The sequence below is a fragment of the Mastacembelus armatus genome, chromosome 13 (assembly GCF_900324485.2).
Source record: "Mastacembelus armatus chromosome 13, fMasArm1.2, whole genome shotgun sequence".
Taxonomy (NCBI): domain Eukaryota; kingdom Metazoa; phylum Chordata; class Actinopteri; order Synbranchiformes; family Mastacembelidae; genus Mastacembelus; species Mastacembelus armatus.
Window position 1 is genome coordinate 2398882 of NC_046645.1, and position 25435 is coordinate 2424316.

Sequence of the window (25435 nt, forward strand, 5' to 3'; positions counted from 1 at the left end):
CAGTCCCACCACCAGCTCCTGCCTTATTTATTTTGGACCTCTGTTGACGTGCCTTCAAGATGTGTAGCTGTGTTATCGAGGGCCACCCCACTGATGTTTTATCTTTCTCTTACTCTCTATCTCTGTGCAGGCTCACCCGTGGTTACTCAGAATGTAACCAAAACCACTGAGCAACCCAGAGCTCAACCAGGTAAATTATAACTCTGTCTTAAAAGTTCACTTTCTTAGTCTTTAGCTATCAGATTTCTTTTTATCCAGTTTTCATAACAGAGTTTAAAAAGTATAAAATCTCAGAGCCTCAGAAAAACTCTCTTTTTGTCCACAGATCCCTACCAGATTCTGGGTCCCACCAGTAGTCGTTTAGCCAATCCAGGTAATATTCTGAGACAGCTGTCTTGGAGATTTCTCTGAAATGCCCTTTCATGCATGACTCAGTGGATTGGATAATGACACATCAAGCTGTTGACAGTGAACAATGTTTTTGGGTGTGTTTTTAGCCGAATGAGGCTGCATCTGACCAGTGTTTCTGTACACCATCAGGGTCAGGTCAGATCCAACTTTGGCAGTTCCTCCTGGAGCTCCTGTCTGACAGTGCCAATGCTGGATGCATCACCTGGGAGGGCACTAATGGTGAGTTCAAGATGACGGACCCGGACGAGGTGGCGAGGCGCTGGGGTGAGCGTAAGAGCAAGCCCAACATGAACTATGACAAGCTGAGCCGTGCGCTGCGCTACTACTATGACAAAAATATCATGACCAAGGTGCACGGCAAGCGCTATGCCTACAAGTTCGACTTCCATGGCATCGCCCAGGCGCTGCAGCCGCACCCCACCGAGTCTTCCATGTATAAGTACCCCTCGGACCTTGCCTATGTGCCTTCCTACCACCCCCACCAGCAGAAGGTCAACTTTGTATCCCCACACCCTCCCTCCATGCCCGTCACCTCCTCCAACTTCTTTGGACCCACCGCTCCGTACTGGAGCTCACCAACTACAGGCATCTACCCCAATCCAAACGTTCCCCGCCATCCTACCACCCATGTCCAATCCCACCTGGGAGGTTACTATTAAAACAGCCCTTTCTGAACAACCACCAGCCCCTGAAATCTCCCATTTACCACAGCAAAGTCCACAATTGCTGTCCTGCACTCCCAGTAATGCCGAAACCAATGAAGACTGAATTGATAAAGGCATTTATCCTCTGAAGAAATTTTACTCCTGAATGAAGGATAATTAAATTGAAGGAGTTTTTCTTTTTTATTATTATAATTATTATTATTTGTAAGAATCTATAAACAACTGGATGCTATGGTCCAAAATGGAATACTACTTATCTTTACAAGACTAGCAACTGTTTATGTTTTTTGGATGTGTGTGAGTTTCTTGTGCTTTTTTTCCCATCCTCCTGAAAGCTGCACCCACAGATGTCCTTCCCAAACCAAATCCTGAGAACAGGAGAAACAACCCGGGCCTGTCTGCTTCCTCACCCCGCTACAGTACCAGACATGGGCCTATTTTTTATGGGTCTCAATCTACATCCTCCTCAGTACATTATGTACATTATGCTTTAACGCGGCTGCCTTTTCCGCTTGTCTACAGCCTTGCCGGGGTTTCTTATTCCCACCACATCTAGCTGTGTTTCCACTCTCTCTGTCTGCTCGTCTGTCTCTGTCTCTTTATGTGTGTGTGGAGAGTCTTCTGGAATTTGCTGGATAAGGAGAAGCTCTGAAAGAGATGGACTTTTCTCAGCACTGAATGAAATTTGGCAACTGGAATATGCCATTCATGATATAATTTATCCTCCAAACTGGAAGGCTGGAGAAGAGTTAAGTACCAGAGAAGGAAGCGCTGTATGTTTTGTTGACCTGGGTCAACTTAGTTGCTTAAAATGCTCTTTTTGTGTGTTGTGTGTGGAGTTGAAGATGGGTGGTGTGTACAGTGCACTCATTTGTGTTGGGGAAGCTGAGTCAAGATGTAATTGAAGTAATTTGCAACAATAATTCAACCCAGGTCAGATGTTTTCAGGGGGCCACACACCAGGCTATTAAATGTTTGCCATGTTGCTACCTTTCAGCCATGTCATTTCCAGATGTTTTGTGGCTCAACCATGTCAGTATTAATGTGAATGTCTTCTGGTCTGGAAAACACATGTAAAAGGGATACCCTGCAGCAAAATCAAAATTTGTCAGATATTTTCATTTTGTCAAAACTTTAAATTGTGAAATTTATTCCTCCCCACTTAAAACAATGTTTGCTGAATCTGCCTGAATCTAAAACATGAAAGTGCCCTTTTTGCAGATGTTAGTATGTAGATGTTATCTACATAACAGGGCTTGAGGCTGTATGTTTGGAATGTTTTTTTGGGTGTGTTTTTGTTTCTTTTTATCAAAAGACCCTTAAAGTGATATGAGCACACCTTGTTTTACTATGAGGGTGTTTACTGCGTGCCATGACGAGACTCAAAATCCTCAGTGCTAGTACCATGCTGCTGTTTTATAGCCTACCAAATACAGTATGGTCCGTTTGTTAAAGATGAAACAGCATTACGATTTCAAAATGCATTGACACATGAATCATTTCTAACTGACAGAAATCTGACTATTTTTGATTTTGCACGCGCTCCAAAAAGTAATGCCTGCCACGGTGTCTCCTTTCTCAAAGTAGGCCAGTCAGGACTGTATGTGTCAGCACAGAGAAGTAGCTTAGCAGTAAGCCATGTTAATAGACAGCCAAGATACATTTTTACCAGGGCTGGATCCTAGTGTGAGAGAAGCATGTGCATTTGAATGTTAGTTATTCACTGATCTATGGCCATCAAAATGCACATGAATCTCAAGTCAGGATTTCATCATCATTTTATAATAGTATCCTGTCAAAACATATCCATTTCCAGGTGTTTAAGGCTGACAATAGCAAATGTATTCCTTTAAAGTAACTGAAAATGGACACTTGAAAATAAATTACTTGGGACTGAGTAGTTTATCCGAGAATAAAACCAATTAAGTATGACGAGATGAAACAAAGAAATCCTCAGATTCGCAAACGCTGTGCGTTTGTCAGACCTATTTTGTATTATTTTATAAGCATCAGTCAACTAGGCATTAAAGCAACTTACTGTATAAATTATGCAGAGTTATTTTCATATGTGACACAGTATAAAAATAGTCAAGAGAATTAATACGAGTTGACCTCGGTCAAAAATGCAAACATTTTAAGTCCATTTCTGCTAAGTACTTTGTTCAGCATTTTAAGCGTTTTTATATCTGTACATTTGGACAATACATTTTAACATTTTTGTTTTGTTTTTTTTTTTGTTACTGTTTGTGTTTCTAAAATTCAGTTGTAACATCTTGAGTGCCCTTATGTGCACAAGATATTTTTTTGTATTCCCAAAACTATCAGTGCCTGCTTAATCATAATCCAATGGCCAAGGATTCTTTTACTCTCTATGCAACACGTGGTTTGTTTCCATTGTAAATCAGTATTCATACCAGATAGCCCTGGGATTGGTAGCTTTTTCTGTGCATTAAAGAATATCAGGTATTTTATTCAAAAATAATGCCAACAGTATTCAACCAGCTTCTCCTGAAGATTTATAGCTTTAAAAGAACAAATAAAAAAAGGAAACATGATTTGTAGCATAAAGAAATGATTATAATACACCCTTAACTTCCATGTTTCACAAGCATTATCAATGAAGAGGGATCTGTGCTACTTCGTATATGCAATGTATTTTGGATATCAAAAAAATCTATATATATAGATATATACGTATGTGCGTGTGTGTTTATAATTTTACAATTAACCATTATTATTGTCATTCCTCAAATGTATGAAGTAATACCTTTTGGAAAAGGGCTTTTGTATAGGAAAATGTGACAAAATAAATGTTTTTACCTCTCATGTTAAGTATTGCTTGGTTGTGGCTTCACATGAGTGCCAGTTGGAGAGGTGGAGTGACAGATGAACGTTCATTGGACCTTCTGAAAGTACATTAATGATTAGGCTATCTGTTGAAACTTCGTCTGTATACATATTTTACTGTAAACATGCAGAAAACACTGTGCTTCAAAGCCTTTAGTCTCGCAACATGTATTCTTGATATATAAAAAAAAAAAATCCGTAAAACCATCACTGCACACTTTGCAATTCTCCCTAGTAAATTTTACTTTTGTTTCTTTCCTGGTTGCTTATGTTCTTCTGTGTTGTTTCAAACGGTAAACTGGATCCTTGGCTTAAAGATGGCACCCAGTCACTTGAAGGAAAAGTCACTGCCAAGTTTTCTAGCTTTTAGGTTTGCTTTCAGGAGAAATTAGAGCATGTGATATACCTCTCAGCCTTAAGCTTCACATCAGTTTTCTACTTCAGTCACAGTGGCAGCTGGCTTGACTACAATGTTCCCCTCTCATCCGCCACGGAACAAACATGCCTTTCAGATGCTGTGTTTTGTGAAGACACAAGTCATCCTTTGAAGTCAGACAAGCTACTACAGACTGAAAAGTTGAAAATGTTAGGTAAAGGGTAAACACATCGGCTTAGAGCTGACTCCTTTTATCATTTCAGGTATATAGTTGAGAAAATAAAGGACCTGTTGTCACAGATTGGGGTCATAAACCTAAATCTCAATGGATAGTATTTCAAAATACTCCAGAAAGATGCAAATCTCCTGGTTGCACCATACAGACTGATGGATGTAAAGTACCAGGTTGGAAGATGAACACTGGTGCTATTGCTTATACTACTAGCAATTGCCCTGCTTGCCATGAGAATTTTGTAATAGTATTGCATTAATGATGCATATGCTTCAGGTCGGTTCTTGTGTACAAGCACCAGTGGGCTGAAAATGCCCGATAAAGGATTGTCACTTTGACACAAAAGTTGAGATGTATGTGAACTACCCAATCAGAAAGATAATCTTTGCTTCAGCACTGACCTACTGATTAAATGTAAGGATGAAAGACGGCATGGCTGTTAAATGTTTTATTTTATACACTGCAGTCTATCAGACAGTAACAGCTGATAAAGTGGGACTTGTTTTTTTATTCTTTTAGTCCAGAGTATTATGTCATACATATGTAATGGGTAATGGGTTAATAAAAATTGATAAGGCTGTTATAACAGGAGTCACATGCAGTCTCAGGCAATTTAACAGTAGGCTATTGTTATCCATAACATCGCCTATTTAGGTTGTGGCTCCCGTATATGCAACATTTCTTGAAGAGCAGTGTAGCATTTCTTGTTGTCTAAATACCAAACAGACTCCATCCCAGGCCACTCTGTTAATGCAAACCAACAGGTTGCTAATGTTGTAGGATTGTGATATAATAGGTAACGGACTAGTTTTACATTTGGTCACTACTGTAAGTTATCTAGATTAAAAAACATTCATTTTTATGACAAATATTTATGACAAATTTTTATTAACAAATATGGTTTAAATACTGAGTTTTCACTGTGTGTGTCCACGTTCCCCATAGCCCATGACAAAACCTAGTGCTGACAAGTCCATAGTTTAGGTTTAGTACTTTTTACTAGTTGAAATGTAACTTTTATTCAGTGTCATATGATGCGTGGGACCATTTCTATAATATAATGTCTCCATGAAGCTATAGAAGGTGCAAACCCTGTAGTCTACCAGCTATGGTGTAACACTGTCATTAGCCATTTAGCTGGCCATGCTGGGTAGGTTGTATGTAAGTGTAGTGTTTTTTGACTGACCTGGTCTCTTACTGGTGAACGTCACTTAGTTTAGAGTTAATGGACAGGCCAGTGCTTACAGAGGACTTTCCTCTAACAAAGAATCGACTGTGACGAACCAGAAGTTGAAGTCTCTGGTGGCTCACTGTTCACCAAGTCAAGCCTGTCAGGGGTATAACCGAAGATTCAGCTGCAGAAGCCAAACTGCAGTACCACTGCTCCCTAGAAGAAGAGAAGACACAGAAAGCACTGTAAGCAGTGGAAAAGGGAGAGAAAGGATGAGCTGGTTGATTTGAAAGAGGCTTGGATTGGGGCTATTATTTGCACTCTTGAGAAATCTGCAGATGAATAATGCTGAGAAAGCAGAAGTTACAAGCAAACTGACCTTTATCACCAAATCTGACAGTTTCCACCAAACTGCAAAAAAGAAAGCCTCTGTCGCAAAGATTTTAGAGCAGATTGGTGCTAAAGTAGCATAAATTAAATAAATATGCTGTGTGGGTTGGTTTGGGAGGGTTCAGACACGGAGACTCTCTTCGATTAACGCTCCATTAGCTCAATGATAAATAGGGGGAAGTGTTTATTTAAAGTCTCCCACTCACTTATGTTATTTAAGGATACACAATGGAAATCCCAGTGTTTAACACCTTTTTGACTTAAGGTATACATCACCCAAGTCATTTTTATTTTTCTGTAAACAGAGAGATTGCAGAAAAGGGGGTGGTAATGGAAATATACCTCAAAATAATACGTATAAAGCTTGAATAGTCTGTGTAATCTGGTTACTCAGAGTTGTTATTTAAACAGCAGGTGTGTGTGGATACTGTCTGTGTTAAGTGACAGCTACTGCCTTGTAAAGTCCATGTAGAATCACAGAGATACACTGAACAGACTTCAGGGGAAAACTGTGGACTTTTTAATTCAAATATTCTAGTGATGATCATATTTGTCAGCGATACTGATAAACCTTCACCCTACTGCCTATTATGATGTCATTTGTTACAGTAGCATCACTGGGTGCAGACACACACATACAGAAAGACTGTATGCATATGGAGTTCATTAGAGAAGCTCTAGTGGAAGGTCTGCCCCAACAAAACCTGTCAAAGCTTCATGCTAGCATACAGTATGTGGTGTTATTTTGCCAAACGGAGAGATATGGTTTCATGTTCAGGGATAGCAGCCGAAATAATGGTCAGTAAGCAACAACTTTCATCTCAGTCTGATGTGTCTGTATCCCTGTTTGCTGTCACAACTTCTCTTTGTTTACAGATGAAAAGCTGCGACAGGAGATGGTACCAGTCATTATGTTTCTTTGCCCTTTTTGATCACAGCCCTTGTATGATGTTCCAAACCAGTTAGATAATAATAACATAATATGACAACAGACATTTTTTCCATGCACAAAATAGCCTTTATTCCTCGTGTTTTTCACCTGAGGTCAAACATAAAAAGACTAACAGAATATTCAGACTACAGCTCCATACAGCCATGAATTACATCACACACTGTTTGAAAAGAAGGTCCCTAAGTCTATTACCTCAAATCATTAATAAATAATAATAATAATAATCAGTAGTTAAATGTAATGGTTCATGTCCAAGTGTCTCTATGTACATCAGCCTGCAGTAACATGACTTACCCAACAACCACTTCATATTTTCTCACTTATGACAATAATATGACCCCAAAAACCACTTTTTCAAGGAAATGCAAGCTTTTGATACAGGATAATAAACTTGCTTTGTTCTTCCTGCCTCTCCATACTTGGTATCCTTACAAAGCCTGGGCTAAACTAGAATCACTTGCCTTTATTTACAGCAAGAACACAAAATGTAGAATTGTTTGAGAATTTCTCTTACTGAAGTGTACCATCTGGCATGATCTGACCTCCTTGTTGAAAACAGGTTTATGGTCAACAGAGAGTGACAGCTGTGGTTTTACATGCCATTAGTTAACGACCTCACCCAAGCATGGCTCTCTTATCTCTATTTAAGACAAAAGAATAGCAATGCTACATAATCTTCTGTCTGCCTTTAGGTAACCCAACCTGCCTCCAGCACGTTTGGCTTTTAGAGCCTGGAGGACTTTGTCACTGAGACGAAGTCCCTACCAGTCCTAGTTTCTAATGTGCAGTGTCTCCACACACACACACACACACACACACACACACACACACACACACACACACACACACACACACACACACACACACACACACACACCATACAGGTGTTTTGGTTTTCACTCTGTGTAATTGTGTATATTTAAGTACGTTCAAGTATATCAACACTACTGTAAAAGTGCTATCCACTAAGTTGTTCTAAATTGAGGTATTTAACTGACATGATTATTTTAATAGATAGACTACTGAGAGTTCACTCCAGTCAAATCATTTAAAACATTTTTAAAAGTTTTAAAAACAACTAGCATGCTACCAGAGATATGTTTCTAAATTGAACAAGCAGAATTCACTGCACACCATCTCACATCTTTGTAATAGTTGACACACCACTCATATCTATCTCCTCAAAGCCCTGGTTGTCACATCCATCCCTGGAGTGATGATGATGACCACTGATGTTGTGGAAACAATAGGCACAGTGTGCACAAGGCACAGGAACAACCTTGGCGAAGTTGGAGAAATCTACTTTGTATTTGCCCGCCTTACTTCTGGAAATTATAGGCAGGAAGTCATAGCCCCACATGATCTCCTGAGGAATATAGGAGGTTCGCACTTGAAGGGATGAGCTGGTGGATTCTGCTGTGCCGTCTAGGAAGACTACTAGCTCAAAATCTTGGTTGTTGAGGGTGTCCACTGCCATCTCAAACAAAGGGCTGTTCTTGTCGATGATGTGGTAGAGTGTCAGAGGACATATGAAGAAGAGGTTGTCCTTCCCAGCATCCACCATGAAATCAATGTTCATCTGGTTAATAATGGCCGTATCCCCATCTGGTGTGCTGCTTGTTTTCACCAGCTTGCCATAGATGTGGCTTCCTATCATCAGGGTCTTGCGCAGGTTGGCCACTCTGATTGACAAGCAAAGGGAATCATTTCTGGGGCTGATGACAGCCATTTCACTGAACGTGATGGTCTTTGCCCTGTATTTAGGTAAAGAGATTTTGGCCAGGATGATTCCAGCCATGAAGGAGTTGAGAATGATTCCTAAGAGAATCTGGATGATTTCAATGGTCACAGCACCTGGGCAGAAAGGGTTGGGAGCCCTCACACCATACCCAGTAGTAGACTGGGTTTCAATGGATAATTGAAAGGCTGTAGTAAGCCCAAAGACGCTGATCACACATGGAACGTGGTCTTTTGGTGGGTCTTGCCAATACAGGTCTCCATTAACATAGGCAACCCAGTACCACAATAGGGCAAAAAGAAACCAACTCAGGGTGTGAGAGGCGATGAAGAGAAGAATAACATAACGCCACCTGCTCTCCACAAGGGTGGTCCAGAAGTCAGACAGGAAGCTTTTTGTGTACTTGATGTTTCCATATTCAATGTTACATCGGCCATCTTTAGTTACAAGTCTGGTCCTTTGCTTTCTTTGCCCCTCCAGACACTCCTGGATACTTTTCTTCAAGGATCCAAACATAGCACAAGTGTACAACCTGTAAGACAATCAAAGGGGAAAATAAGTACAGTTAACATATACCATAATGTATATATGGGAATATTTAGCACTTAAAAAAAGGAAGGAATCAATGAAACCAAGACAAATGTCGTATGTAACTATCTGAACACAAGGATAATTAGCAAATGTGTTTCAATGAAGCAAAAACTTGCAGTGAAATAATTTGGGCAGACTTAGCTAGAAGACCAGCTGTAAAAATGTTTGATTTTACATTGTCGTAGCTCTTGTTCTTGATTGACGGTAGCTTGCAGTGTTGGCAGTGCAAAGGTTTACAAATATGTATGGCCTCTGTTCTTACCAAATCATGCAAACTATCCATTTGGATTATAATCTAATGGTCAGACAGTTTAATGTATTTGCAAACTTATATGTGTAACATGTGACACAAACTATATCTCTCTGCATTTGAAAACAACTAGTTTTACAAATGGAGTGTGTGAACAAACGGTCAAAGAACTACACAGCTCTAAATGTGCCTTACTGTGTCCGTAAAATAAATAAATAAAATAAATAACTCGTGACTTCTGCACAAATAGTCCCTGTAAAGCCCAGGATTAGTTATACTGAGATGTGTTTGCTGTAATGAATGTGTTGCTAAAATAAAAGTGTTTCTGCTTAAAAACTTGATAAATGTTCTTTCCTTACTGGATTTAGATAAAAAAAAAAAACAAATAATTATAAATTATAATTATAAAAAATCTATAATTACTTTCTTTTTTACAAAGACACAAACAAGCTGATATATATCAGCCCGGTGTTATTTTTTATCATATTCACCATGTACAATATACAGATGTACATAATGTACAAACAGTCTGAATTTTAACACAAAGATTGACTTTTTTTATCCAAACTTACCTCAATGATATGAAGTCAAAGTGGTAAGTCAAGTGGTTGGCGAATGGCAATTCCCAGCTTGACCTTGTCTTCTGTCTTTCTTGTTCACAAGAAAGATGGAGACAGTCGAGGTGTGTCCTCCTCCTGTACCTGCACCTGTATTTATACTGTCTTGCCACAGGGTACTGGAATTGTCCAGTTGACGCCCACAGAAACAAGAAGTACCCCTCCGCCCCCACACATACACACATCTATATATACACACACACACACACTTTTGTTTTCATTCCTCATGAAGACTTTACCTTGATTGTCATTTAATTTCCTAGAGACTTACCATAACCTTGACCATAACCACTACATGCCTAACCCTAAACCTTACCCTAACCTACCCTCAAACCAAGCCATCACCCTAAAATTCAACACCTCACAGTAATAGCCAGCATGTGGTCCCCACAAAAAAAGACCAAGTCCCCAAAATATGAGTGTCTAAACATGTTTTGTTCCCCTCAATAATAATGTAATATGAGGTGTGCTCACATGCACACACACACACACAGACATTTATAGTTGTATACCTGTTTCTGTTTTTGGTATTTGTATTTAAGCCCTCTTTTAATTTAACCAGGTAAATGTTAACAATGTAAATGTAAAACCTGCATTTACTATCTGTGTTTGGTTCCGGTTCTCTACATCTCAGTGACGAACGTGTGATGGATTATTTACTGTAGACAGACAGGTGTATATACACACACACACACACACGCGCGCGCGCACACACACACACTTTTGGGAAATTTCAAAGTGCCAGTATTAGGTAAGTGAATGTCTAAGATGCTGATAGGAAAATGCAACACGTACAACATTATTTCACATACTATTAAAATGTTATCATGTTGTCACTAGAATCTTTGTTTTTGATATGAAAGAATATGACTAACATATTCCTCCACTTCTGTGTAAATTATCACTAGTAATAACAAGCTCAACACATTCCTGGCGCAGTGTTTACACTACCAATGAAACATCTGCATTTCATAACTCAGCACAGTGGGCTGCAGCCATTTTACTCCAAGCAAAAAGGCTTCTTCAAGACAACTACAAAGTGATGCTGACGAAATATGGGCACAACAGAAGATAAACAGGTGAGGGAGTAAGGCACGTCTGCACAATAAAAAAGAAAATGCCCTACATTCAAACAGACAGCTCTCTGGATCCACCAGAAACAGAATCAGTTCATGTTTTAAATTCTGTGGGGAGAAAACTTGTAAATTGTGCTCAGTCATTTTTCAACTCTATTGTTCTTGACTAGAGTGATAGAAAAGACTTTAGTATTGCATGCGGCAGAGTTTGTATTCTATTGACAGCCACACTACATTACTGTTGACACAAAACAAGGTGAGTCTTGCCTGGTTTTCATTTTAAAACCTTTGGTTTTACAAGAAAATACAAGCTATGTTTTTTTTTATTATTATTATTAAAGAAGTGATTTGTTTGTTGTTGATTTTTTTTAAACAATGCTCTCCATTTTATCCCTTTTATATCAGACAAAACTGGCAAGTTGCCAGCTGCTCTGATTATTGGGATTGTTTAGCAACTTTATGAGCTCTGGATGTTACATTTGAATGACAGCAATATGATTTAAGACAAATGCTGCCACTAAGTAATAATGACTAAAAAGAAAACAACTGAGTCACATGAAATAAATCAGAATTAAACAGAACGGATTTACAAGTGTACTTTTTGGTCTAATAGACAATTTTATTGGACAACTAATAGCATTCTGGAGGCACTTTATAGTGAACTAATGTATAAATACACAGGATGTATCACAGGAGCAAGATACTGTACTGTATTAGAAATCAGGATGTACATTAGTGAGAGCTATTATTATTCACTGCTGCAACCACTGGCTCACCCTGTCGATGATGCCCACGTTTACATTTGCACGCTAAGCTGGTAAGTACAAAACACAACACTTTCACTGCAGGTCCTCACTGATTAGAAAATGCATGTTTGACAGATCAGCAGTTAAGTGCGTTTGATGAGGAAATCTCTAACAGTAGAAAGACGATTTCTCTCAGAGAACTCATACAACCTATTTTCTGTATTTGTTTCTGTCAATCAACTTTGGGGCTGAGAGATTGGCAGCATTTAATCGTTATTACATGCTAAGCATCACGCCCTGCATGATGGAAAAAGTGCTCAAAAACTTCCTTAACACACAAAAAACTAGCCATCAAAAATATTTAATGGGCTACAAAGTACAATACCCCCCAATGAAGTGTAGTGAAGTATAAATGTAAAGTAGCATACCATGAAAAAATTCAAGTAGTTTTATTTGCATTAATCGGTTGCATATTTAACTGCATAAGCATAAAAAAGTAACATTATGCTCAGGAGTTGGACAAATTGGACTAGTGGTGACCCTAGAGATGCCAGTGACTATCTGTCTCAGTTGCCAAGGGAGGAATGTGAATGGCAGTACTGGCAGTTACCAGCCGAGTCAGTTACATAGCGAATGGATTACCGACGGCAGCGAGTGGGTAGCCGGGTTCAGGTACAGGCTCCTGCGATTTCCCAGTAGGAAAAAAGTATGTAAATCCATAACCAGAGGCTATGGTTCAAAACGTTCATCTTAAATTCATTAAAATATGGATCGAGTAATATTACTGCAGATGTATTATCCCATATGATTTACTAGCAATGAAATGAGCAAAAATATCCAAATTTACTAAACAGAGGGGGTGGATTTAGAAGTATAAAAACAGCATTAATTTTTTTACATTTAAAGTAGCTCATCATATTAGAGTCGAGTGATTTCTTCAAACTTGTCATACATGCTTCTCAAGAAAGTTACCAGAAAATTAGTCAAGGTACAATCTGTGTGAATATTCTCAATCATCCAGGTGAAGAGGTTGAGTCATGGCAACTGGACTTCTAGTTTTTAGGTCAAAATGTTTCACTACTCATCCAAATAGCTTCATCGGTCTGAGGGAAAGCTGTTACGGAACCTCCAATTTATTTTTCAGGTTGGTTTCACTCCACCCCTAGTCCAAAGAGTCTCGTTAGGTGAGCTATGTAAATGGGGTAAGAGTCGTTAGGACAACACACCTAGTCTGAATAGGCTCGTTAGGTAAACAGATAGTTAGCACAGGTGAGAGTTGTTAGGATCTAATGGTAGACTCATGTGACCCCTCGAATTCACCAACTGTGTCCTCCCTGGAAGGCATTTGCCATGACTCAACCTCTAAATAAATGTACAATCTGCTCTTAATTTTTCATTTTCTTATCGCTTATAAAAAAGAACCTATAAAATCAGACCATAAAACACAGACCATTTAAGAATGGGCAATTTTCGTTGCGAAATACCGCAGTATTCATTATTTATGTGTTTTAAAGACGATAATTGAATAAAATATTGAAATATAAATGACAAGCTTTTAAATTTTATTTTGGGTAAATTCGTTGTTACATTGAGTGTTAAACAAAACAGACGAACAGAAAATGGATATATGAATTGCTTAATTAACAAATAAATAAATAAAAATTAAAAAAAAAAAAAAAATCAATCAAAGTAATCAATTAAAAACAATAACCATTAGGTGCAGTCCTAGTAACAATACAGTCCATTGCCTTGTCATAAGGTTTGATGAGAATTAATCAGAGCTAAGGAAGTCTGGAACAAGGTGAGGGAACGTGATACGGATTGGAGCCAAAGGGAAATGGAATGGGAGAATGAGGATACAGGGTTTGCTGAACTGAACATAATAATTCATTTGCTTTGTTCTTCCTGCCTCTCCATACTTGGTATCCTTACAAAGCCTGGGCTAAACTAGAATCACTTGCCTTTATTTACAGCAATAACACAAAATGAAAAATTGTTTGAGAATTTCTCTTACTGAAGTGTACCATCTGGCATGATCTGATCTCCTTGTTGAAAACAGGTTTATGGTCAACAGAGAGTGACAGCTGTGGTTTTACATGCCATTAGTTATTGACCTCACCCAAGCATGGCTCTCTTATCTCTATTTGAGACAAAGAATAGCAAATAAGTAGGTCTTTACTTCATATTTAAATGCTGCATAATCTTCTGTCTGCCTTCAGGTAACTCAACCTGCCTCCAGCACGTTTGGCTTTTAGAGTCTGGAGGACTTTGTCAGAGGGACATACAAGTCCCTACCAGTCCCACACACCATATAGGTCTTCTAGTTTTGGCTGTAATTGTGTATATTTAGGTACTTTCAAGTTAATTTAATGTAGAATGCCTTTATCAACACTAAGTGATGAGAAGTTTTAATCACAAGTTGTTCTAACTTGACGTATTTTGACTTACATGATTAGTTTAATGAATGGACTGTTGAGAGTTCACTCAACTCATGAACATTAATGAAGACATCTAGCATTCTAGCAGACCTATGCTTCTAAATTGAACAAGCAGAATTTACTGCACACCATCTCACATCTTGGTAATAGTTGACACACCACTCATATCTATTTCCTCAAAGCCCTGGTTGTCATACGCATTTCTGGACTGACGACGATGATGATGATGACCACTGATGTTGTGGAAACAATAGCTACAATGGTCACAGGGCACAGGAACAACCTTGGCGAAGTTGGAGAAATCTACTTTGTATTTGCCCTCCTTGCTTTTGGAAATTATAGGCAGAAAGTCATAGCCCCACATGATCTCCTGAGGAATATAAGAGGTTCGCACTTGAAGGGATGAGCTGGTGGATTCTGTTGTGCCATCTAGAAAGACTACTAGCTCAAAATCTTGGTTGTTGAGGGTGTCCACTGCCATCTCAAAAAAAGGGCTGTTCTTGTCGATGATGTGGTAGAGTGTCAGAGGACATATGAAGAAAAGGTTGTCCTTTCCATCATCCACCATGAAATCAATGTTCACCTGATTCAGAATGATCGTTTCCCCATCTGGTGTGCTTGTTGTTTTCACCAGCTTGCCATAGATCTGGCTTCCTATCATCAGGGTCTTGCGCATGTTGGCCACTCTGATTGACAAGCAAAGGGAATCATTTCTGGGGCTGATGACAGCCATTTCACTGAACGTGATGGTCTTTGCCCTGTATTTAGGTAAAGAGATTTTGGCCAAGATGATTGCAGCCATGAAGGCATTGAGAAAGACTGCTATGACTACCTGGATGATTTCAATGGTCACAGCACCTGGGCAGAAAGGGTTGGGGGCCCTAATACCATACCCAGTACCTGTCTGGGTTTCCATGGCTAATAGATACGATGAAGTGAGCCCAAAAACATTGACCGAACATGGAACGTGGGTTGGTGAGGGATTTTGCCAATAGAGGTCTCCATTAACGTAGGCAACCCAGTAGAACATCACAGCAAAAAAAAACCAACTCAGGGTGTGAGTGGCGATGAAGAGGAGAATAACATAGCGCCACCTGCTCTCCACAAGGGTGGTCCAGAAGTCAGACAAGTACTTTTTCCTGTACTTGATATTTCCATATTCAATGTTGCAGCGACCATCTTTGGTTACAAGTCTAGTCCTGCGCTTTTTTTGCCCCACCAGATAATCTTGGAGACTTCTCTTATAGGATTCAAACATTGTACAAGTGTACACCCTATAAGACAATAAACAAGAATTGTAGAAATTTAAAATATACCATCATGCATATATGACAATATTTAGCATTTATAGAAAGTGAGCAATGACTCAGAAAAAGAGATGTTAAAGCTGTTAAATAATTTGTGTTTTTTAATAAAAGAGAAAACTAACGTCATAATGAGTTTGTGTGAGAACCTGCTCTAGTTCTTCGAGTTTGTATCTTACCTACTCAGAACTCACATCTAGTCAGAAATTTTATGATCACACTGTGTAGCTTATTTACATACTACTTTTACATATGGAAAGTGTGAAGAACTCTCAAAGAGCTACGCAGTTGTACATGAGTGCATTACTATCAAGGCAATAAATAAATCGACTAACATTTTCCATCCTTGTAAGCACCATCACTGTCTGTACAGAGTTGTTTGCTGCAATGAACGCCGCTCGCTCTATCACAATAAAAGTGTTTCGGATGCTTTAAGAGTGTTCTTTCCCTACTTGATTTAGATTAATACAGTTTACTGGAGTTTACTGTGTTTTTCTGTCATTCTACCAAATGTATTAACTCCCATTAGGATTCATATTACTTTTATTTGAACTACTTGTTCCTACCTAAATAGCTACTGTATTTACCAGACTATAAGTTACACTTCTTTTATTACTCTTATACATCAAAGAAACTTATATGTTCATATTTACAGTAACTTTGTTGAGTACTCACTAGTATTAGATGGCACTCTTGGCACTATTGACTCAATTCAAAATAATATTGTACCGCCAAAAAAGTAAAAACGTCTTCACACTGAACTCTTAGTGTAACAAGTGAAAATGGCAACCAAAAGAAAGAGCTATACTGCAGATTTCAGGCTGCAGGTCAAGTCTGCAGCTGAAACAAAGTTTGGAGTGTCTGCATTCAGAAAACTCAAGAGTGGACGTGGGCACGCTGTTTCATTCCCCCCGCCCCCACCTTGACGTTGGCGCAGCTGTTTAACGTAACTTGATGTGGATGAATGAGTTTCAGAATGCAGTTCTGCTTGTTCTTATACCTTGCCTATGTTCATCAAAGGCTAATTTAGACTATAATTAGTATAGTTAGAAATGCGACTTATGTTTTTTTCTGTTCAACAAGGATGCGATTTATAGCCTGAAAAATATGTTAAAGTATTACAATGCTGTAAGTATTTTTATTTTATAATTTTACTTTCATTATTTGCATTATGAAAGTGCTTTGTGGCTGTAATATAACAGAAGATTTACCAGTATTTTGAGCTTACAGATAACAAAAATTGATCTCTAATTTTTTCTGTTACTGAGGCACAAACTAGCACCAAGGTTCCTGTACAATTTTAACACAAAACATTTTAACTTTTTTCATTCAAACTTACCTCAGTGATAAGAAGTGAAAGTTGATGCAAGTCAAGTGGTTGATGAATGGAAATTTACAGCTTAAGCCTCTCTTCTCTGTGTGCCTTTCTTGTTCACAAGAAAGATGGAGACAGTTCAGGTGTCTTCTCCTCTTATGGCTGTACCTGTCTGCATTTATACTGTCTTGACTTGGTATGCTGCAATCATTCAGTTGACATTTACACCCACAGAAAGTACCCCACCACCCCCACACAGTTTGTTTTCTAGCCCCCACAAGCAACACCAAGTCCCCAAAATGTGGGTGTGTAAACAGGTTTTGGTCTATACAATGTGAGTAATACTGCAATAACAGGCTTTCTTGCACGCACACACACACAAACACATACAACAAGCTAACCTTAATGTTTCACATTTTCAGTCCACTACAGCAAAGGTAGGGTTACTCTTTTCTTTCATGAGGACATTTTTTTTTATTAGATTGAAAAAATAAACACTTGTGTTCATACATTCCTTTTTTCATTCACATTGAATTATTATTATTGTTTCTACTGTTCACACTGTTTATTTCTGCTCCCATGTACCAGAGCCCAGGTGTTGCTCTGGACTTATAGTTGTAGCATATTTCTTTCTAGTTTAAAATTTTTAGTACAAAAACACAACACTTTTACATGAATACTTTGGAGCTGAAAGATACGAGAAGCTTCTGAATCCTGCCTGCAGCGATGCTCAGAAGGTACAAGACTTTGCCTGTGAATAAGAACTTAACATGACAGAAGCTACCTGTAGACAGACATAACCATTAATGGAGCAGGTTGCTCTAAAGTACAGATATCAAAGCTTTTTGACTTTGATAGACATGGACTGAAATATAGAAGTACAGACTGTAGTATGAGAGTGGGCAATGAGCTGAAAGAGTCAAATCGACATGGACATTGATTTTGTGTTGAAATTGCTTATGAGGTTTCGTATCTTTGTGGTTTGGGAACATTTCCCTAAAGTACTTCTTCATGCCTTCCTTGAGCAATTTAGAGTCACACAAAGTAATTACCTCTACTTTGGAGTAAATATCTTTTCAACATTCCTCAATGAAATTGAGGAAAAATTCCTTTTACTTTTTGTCAAAGCAAAATATATTCAGTACCTAATTAAACAACATAACTGATATTCATTTGTTCTTTAAAGAACAGGGCACAAAGAAATGCACAAGATTTCCCATAAGACTTGGAATAAGCTGTATATTTTGGAAGAGATGATTTCACGCAACAGTTTTAAGTCTGAGATGCCGATCTCTTACATACAGCTCTTACCGAAAGAGAGAAATGCATCTTAAACCTGTTTCAGACTGCGTGACCACCAGACTGAACAATAAGCAACAACAATCTGCATTAAACATCTTACACAACTGCAAAGAAAAGGTCTCATATGTCACTGTACAAGAGTTTAATTCTATTTCAAAAGTACAAAAGATTTATTGAATAAGCTAAATGTCTTCTATAAATAAGTCTGTGATACCATTTTCCTCCACAGAGTGGCACTATTTCTGGGCTGTGCAGTGGTGTCAAGACCAGGATCAATCACAATCTGTTCAGCAAATAGAAAATACCAACAGAACACATAATCCCAACATGACAAACCATTTATCTTACATACTCTCAAACAACAGTATTGTCAAGTCCACAAATGCCTGTATCAACCGTGATTATTCGGTTGTAAATCGAAACTATATGAAACAATGCAGCCCAGATGATTTGTGTCATACAGTAATATTCAAGTGTTACAACATCACTGTCAAACAAGATAAAATAAGCTTTATTAAGCCTCAAGCTATTCAGGATGATGAATAGAGGTTGACTGATCAATTGGTCAATCGATCAATTAGCCGAACAGTCAGATGTTTGCCATTTTTATAATAATTGGACAGTAATGGTTGTTATTAACGTTAGCTCACTTGCACTTGCCAGGCAATGAGCTAACCGATGCCCTTCATTAGCTTCTGTAAGTGGAGACATAATAGTGATAAGGTGCATTATTATAAATCATTGCAACTACACAAAAAAAAAAAGCATGTTGACATTAAACACAGAGGTGACGTAGCCCTACATGGCTAACTTCCGTGCATCAACACACAAACATGGCCAATTACCACATCATTTGCTGATTGATTACACAAGAAGAGATATTTACAGAGCATTTATGCAGACCAGTTAAGGACTAGGCAAATCCCCACCAATAGGAAATCTGTTTTTGGATGGACAGAAAACAGCCAGGTTAAAAAGTAAGGTCAAAAAGACATTACCTGACCACACTGCACAGAGCAACCAAATTTTCAATTAATATAACGATATATAATAATATGGATCAATTCATACCTATTATTAGATAATACATTGTGTGACTAAATGTTAAGTTTGCTATTTGGTTGACACCCCAAAGAGGGAGAGGGAAGGACAGAGAGGGAGGGAAGGAGAGAGAGCTGGATGGAGTCGGCAGAAAGAGCACTGGGCATAAAACACTGTATAAATGTCACATTCTGCTTAGGAGATGAGCACCCCTAAAGGTCTGATTCTAGAATCAGCACTGATGTTTAGACAGAAATGCAAATAACCAGTAAAAGAAAATCTGCCCAACGTATTGGCCAAAAAAAAAAAAAAAAAAAAAAAATCTGCATCACTTAAAAATCTGCCACCGGCTGCCTTGATTTCTAAAAATCAACATCAGCCGTAGAAAAACCTATATTGGTTACTGATGAAAAATGTTATTTCAGAAAGTGTTGCATGATCACTGCATATGATCTTATGAAATGTGAGCACACAGACTGAACAGTTCAACATTTTAGATTTTATTGCCAGGCTCTATGCACTCTATGAATTCTGCTGTTGTGTTACAGACAAAAATGATACACGTTACAAATATCCTGTCTGGGAAATGTAGTTTATCTGACTGGTATAAGTTTTCGTGAAAATCTCCACACAGCTCAAATGAACACAAAAACTACACTTTGACCATTTCCCCCTATAGTGTTTACCATCAAGTGTGACCAGCTCTAGGCAATGAAACATTTAAGAGCACCTCACCCCCTTCCAGCGATTATAGTTATATTGTCATATTGTTTAAATCATACAGAATATATTGCTCTGGCATATACGACAATGCTTCGATGAGACATTGCCTACATGTCATTCTGTTTCACCATTATGACGAACACAGTGCGAGGCTCCTGATCAGATCTTCGATCATGACACTGATGAGTAGGAGAGAGGATAGAATAAAACTGACAGTGAAAACGCTCTAGAAGAAGTGTACGAAGTGTGAATATGATTCAGAACATGAGGCAACTTATAGGGAACAATCAACTGATGAAGAGGAGGTCCCTGCTGAGCCTGTAACCTTCTACTCTCAGAATTCAAATTTGTCCAGGGCATCGGGGAGGAAAGAAAGAAAGTCAACTAAGAATCACGAAGACCCCAGGGTCAACAAGCAATGCCACATCCCACATTGACATGAGATCCTGTTTTGAACTGTTTCTGAGAGAGCTATTTGAAAAAATAGTCCTAAATATGACAAGTTTGGAGGGGAGCTGGATTTTCAGAGAGAACTGAATGTATAGTGGGTAGATGTGACAGCAAGGGTTTGTTATTCTGTATGGTATTGCAGATCCAAAAATGAATCCAGATCTACTTTATGGCAGGCAGAGTTGGGTTGTCATTTTTTCAAGCCACCATGTCACTACAGACATCACACACATCCTTCTTGGCCACCATCTTGCTCGAATTTGAGAGTTTTGGGACCGGTGGGTGGAACACCTGCTGCACATCAACAGTCCCAGTCTGGACATTATGGTGGATGGACGCCTGGTACCTTTCAAAAGTCTCTGTCCATTCAAACAAAACATGGCAAGTAAACCTGGACAATACGTGTTCAAATGTGATGCCAGGACCAGCCATGCCTGGAACATGCAGGCGTACACAGACAAACCTGCTGAGGAAAGTGTAGTTGCACTTACTGTCAGTGTTGCTGTGTAATATTCAGAATTTATTGAAGTACTTTGATTAAGTTTTCATGTGAAAATATTCCGGCTCTATGTCCTTTCTTGATACAATTACAGCCACTTCTGACCAGGAACACCACAGATGCTATTTTAAGTCATTAATTCCAAAAAGATGTGCAAAACAATTAACTATAATTAACAATAAACGATTCAGTACTGAAAACACTACTGTGACATATTTGAGCAGTTTTTTTAATGAAACATCTCAACCTCTGATTTTCATTTCTCCTATTGTCCACTAGGAATAATACAGTTTATCATCTTGTCATAACTTCTACCTAGAGGATCAATCAGAGCTAATGAAGGAGGTGAGAGAAAGTGATGACGACTAGAGCCCAGACTTAAAGGGAATGGGTGAGTGAGGATGGGGGTGGAGGGTTTGCTGAATGGAAAAGGAACAATAGAGAAAGGATTAGGAAAAATGGCACTCCTCGCCTCCTTGCTCCATCCCAGGAAGAATTAATTTCTCTCTCCTGCAGTTATGACCTCGCAAAAAGTAATGAAAAAGTTATTGACTGTTGGCTACTGTGGACAAGTCAGAATTTCTGGTTTCCACCAAAGCATTTTTCATGAGAATATAGATTGTTACCTGATCATCTATTAAATCAGTTTAAGATCATCTTTTAAATGTCCAGTGAAAAGCTTATGAGGTGCACCTTTAACATAATGCAAATTGTTCTACAGTATACACAAATTCCCTCCAAGCATTTATAATAATGAATGAGCCAAGAAAGTTTAATGTGTGACTAATGTGAAATGCTACAGCCAAGTGAATGAATTTCTCTACAGGATAAACACTGAAGGGGCTTGTCTTTGATCAATACATACATAGTCACATACATTCGCCCCACATCTGAACCACTGGGAGCCACAAGAGCAGATCTACAGCTGAGTCCATGTAGTGCTATTGCTGACGGACATGAATTTTTACAAATATGATCACAAACACTTTAGATTAGTGTCTCTACCTCGGGAGCAAGTGCAAACGTGACCCAGAACTCGTAACCCTCAGCCAAATCCCAAGATTCTTATTACTGCAGCCTCACTCCTTGATGTTCCTCAGTCCCTGTCACTGACTCCCCAGATGATTGAGACTGGGAAAAGAAGCAGTATCTCTCAGCTATATCACCACTGTGTCCCTGCAACTCAGCAGGGGCGGAGGGGTACGTGCAGGGACAAAGTGGGGGCTGCAGAGTAGTAAATCTTTTCCCAAATCCAATGCAGGAAGTGCAGGAAGTACATGAAGTGCCTTTTTGGTGATAGCTTCCCCCTTCACTTATCATCTCCCTATCTTTTTCTCTCTCTTTCTCGTATCTCCCTCTCCGTTACGCCCAGTCACATTCATTTTTTTCTATCCCTAGTAACATCTCAATGTTAAACATCGATTTGTCCGTCTCACCCTGTACTGTACGTCCTTTCATGGGCACAGATCACCTGCTCCCCTATGGCAGCTATTGAAGAGAAGCAAAAATATGGAGAACAGATGAGCCCACTGACATGCATTTTACATTCAAACCCTGCCTAACGAGTACACTGCCCCATCATCATGGTTGGTTAAATTATCATTGCAGCAAGTCAATTCACTTTCAGTTCAGACTATCCAGGAGAAATTGAGGATCAAAATTTCCCCTTTTCCCACATTTATCTGTTTTATGACTGTTTTCTTTTATGACACATTTATGACTGTTTTAGTTGTTTACTTACACCCCCACCGTCATTTCTGTTCTCAACCTTCTCTTGCACTTTTTTGCCACTTTCAGATGACTTCTGCTACTACTTTTTCTTAATCTTTGTTTTTTGTCTGCTTGCACTCATGTTCACCATCACTCCATCAGTCTACACCTCCAACACACATACACACACATGCACATTTCGTACAACTGTACTAGGACTTTTCTATTTCCCGCTGAATGAGGTACATGTATGGGCACACAGGCTGATGCTCTGTGTAAAAAGGCATAAACACGCACAATATTACAAATGACGAATCCTCAGAGAGAGATCCAATCGCAGTGTGTGAGACAAGACGAGCATTCTAGAGCGAGCACACGCATATTTACATCCTATCCATCTCTTCTCTCCACCACTTTCTCTCGCTCGCTCTCTCTCTTTCCCTAACACACACATGCAGAGATAGACCCCCCTCTCACACAGGAGTAGGCAGAGAGCGGTGAAGAGCAGAAGGAGCTGGGTGGCAGGAGAGAGGCAAGAGGGCTGTTGTTGACTGAACAAAGCCTGCAAAGGAGTGCGCAGTCCTGGGGAGAAGAGCAGCTGTGAAATGCCTCGAAGGGAGCCTGCCAGCTACTTCTGCAGAGACCTGAAGGTAAGCCTTCTGTGCCGCTGATGGGGGGAAAAAAAAAAGCAGAAGAAGAGAGGGAGAGGATGGGGAGAGGGCAGGTTTTAATGCCGCTGATGCATGGTACGATGTGGCTCAATGTCTAAGCCCCTTCTCAATTTGTCTGTGGATGGAACTGCATGCTGTGATTGCATTAAGTGTTTCGCTGCACAGCTACAAATCCCGTCTGGGATGGTTTGTCTAATAAAAACAGCGCATCACTTGAAGACATAAAAACTATAAGAGCCAGATAGCAAGACAGGCAAGGACAGACAGCAAGAGAAGATGTGAGAGACTGCAAGACACTTCAAGAGCAAAAGAGCAGGAAAAGGAAAGTGCTGACAGGAAAAGTGACTGAATCACCCTCCATCAGCACATCTTATATCACTGCAGAGACATATACTGTAAATCATCACCATGCATCTCCTTTGCCTTCATGGCAGGGACAAGGTAATCAGAGAGGGAACAGATTTCTCTGACGCAAGCAGAGAAAAGCCACTGAACATTCTGCTGTTTGTGTCTAGTTGTGCTGCGCTGTAGTTCTCTCAGTGCAATGCAGGAGTTTTAAAAGTGCAGCAGCAGGAGCGAATCTGGAGTAAATGTGCATCTCTCTGTGCTACTTCAACCGCCTGTGTGTGCAGAGGAGAGAATCTTGTACCATCAACACACAGCCACATGTTTATACATATGATAAACACAATGTAGTAACTGTTGGTACAGTTTTCGTGAATATTGTAGACTGCACCAAAAGCAGTGGATAAAAATGATTGCTGTTGATTCCCTTGAAACTCCCACTTCAGGCTGAGATTAGGGCCGCTTGCTTTAATGTCTTATGTACAACACTATTTTCTCCTCTTTTGTACCTACAGTTCAGTGCACCCTGCAGGACACATTCTCAAGAGTTGTGGATGTAAAACTTTCATGACAATGTGATGATCTTAGCAGCTGCATTAGTCAAACACACTTCCTGCCCTTCCTAATTGACTCCTGACATTGTCTCATCGGGGAATGTCAAGACACAATCATTGGTTTTTTAAAAATATTTGTTATCCAGCACAACATGGAAGAATATTTAGTGCAAGTCAGGTCTGCATACGGTACATTCTAAACTAAAGCCCTTTGGAGCAACAGGGATGGAAACGCTCAGCCTGACATTGACGCTGTGACTTCCTAAATAGTAGCTTTGCAACAAAAACCACATATATGCCACACTTATTCCACAAAGTACTTTTATCACTGTAATCTACCATGACCTGCTCACAGCTGGTTAAACTGTGATTTCAAGGGTGTGGAGGAAAGTTCAAATGGTTGTCATGATTTTTGATGGACAGCTTTTTGACTTTATTAATCAGTGCAGCTACAACTCAACAATGTGGACTTCTCATCTCCCATTCAGCTATTATGTCCAGACCTCACTAATAAGTGGACAAGAGGGCAAAGAGTAGGATGTACTGCTCAGCAGGATCTAAGGAGACCCATATAATTAACAGTTTTAACTGATTTAGTCAAAATCATGTGTCTGTAGGGGAATGTGGACAAAGATTGACATTCTGTAATAATGCAGCAGCATATCTGTGTCAAGAGCTTAGCCAAGTGTGAATATTTTTTTCTTTTTTTTTTATATTCAGTGCTCTGTAAAAAAAATGTGTGTGGATGTCGAAGTACCACATACAAAACCCATATTCTTTGTGGGGCTGTTAATAGATCTACATGCAGATGCCCTATTTATGGAGCACTACTGAATTAGTTGTCATGCTTAAATACTCCTTGAGCTCCTGTTTGCAGACTTTGTCTTGCACATTGTGAGCTGTATATGAAATCAATTCAGTCTCTAGAAATATACACAGATGAGCAGCATACACATTCTTACACTTTATGTCCTCTTAAAATGTAACCAGTGCAAATTAAAGCCCCTGTGTCTACTGTTTT

General features: G+C 39.2%; 3 protein-coding genes across 12 annotated transcripts in view; 1 reads left to right on the forward strand and 2 right to left on the reverse strand.

Annotated features, from left to right (window-relative positions):
• The window catches only part of fli1 (Fli-1 proto-oncogene, ETS transcription factor), a 29300-nt gene extending 25392 nt beyond the window's left edge, over positions 1 to 3908 (forward strand). For 5 of the 10 annotated variants that reach the window (XM_026317061.1, XM_026317071.1, XM_026317080.1 and 2 more), the window contains 3 exons: positions 131 to 190; positions 326 to 373; positions 541 to 3902. In XM_026317061.1, coding sequence (XP_026172846.1) covers positions 131 to 190; positions 326 to 373; positions 541 to 1070 — 638 coding nt within the window. In that variant the 3' untranslated portion in view covers positions 1071 to 3902. Of the gene's footprint in view, positions 1 to 130; positions 191 to 325; positions 374 to 540 lie in introns of all 10 variants that reach the window. The other 5 variants (XM_026317026.1, XM_026317034.1, XM_026317043.1 and 2 more) reach the window with 1 other exon arrangement.
• Positions 3909 to 8182: 4274 nt separating this feature from the next.
• On the reverse strand, positions 8183 to 10295 carry LOC113125192 (ATP-sensitive inward rectifier potassium channel 1-like). The gene is made up of 2 exons (XM_026298522.1): positions 10196 to 10295; positions 8183 to 9314 (listed from the first exon to the last, which is right to left on the reverse strand). The coding sequence occupies exon 2, from the start codon at positions 9296 to 9298 to the stop codon at positions 8183 to 8185; it is 1116 nt and encodes a 371-aa protein (XP_026154307.1). The 5' UTR covers positions 9299 to 9314; positions 10196 to 10295.
• A 4338-nt stretch (positions 10296 to 14633) lies between these two features.
• LOC113125206 (ATP-sensitive inward rectifier potassium channel 1-like) lies at positions 14634 to 15758 on the reverse strand. Its single transcript, XM_026298535.1, has one exon. It carries the CDS (start codon positions 15756 to 15758, stop codon positions 14634 to 14636), a length of 1125 nt encoding a protein of 374 aa, XP_026154320.1.
• Between the last annotated feature and the right edge of the window lie 9677 nt (positions 15759 to 25435).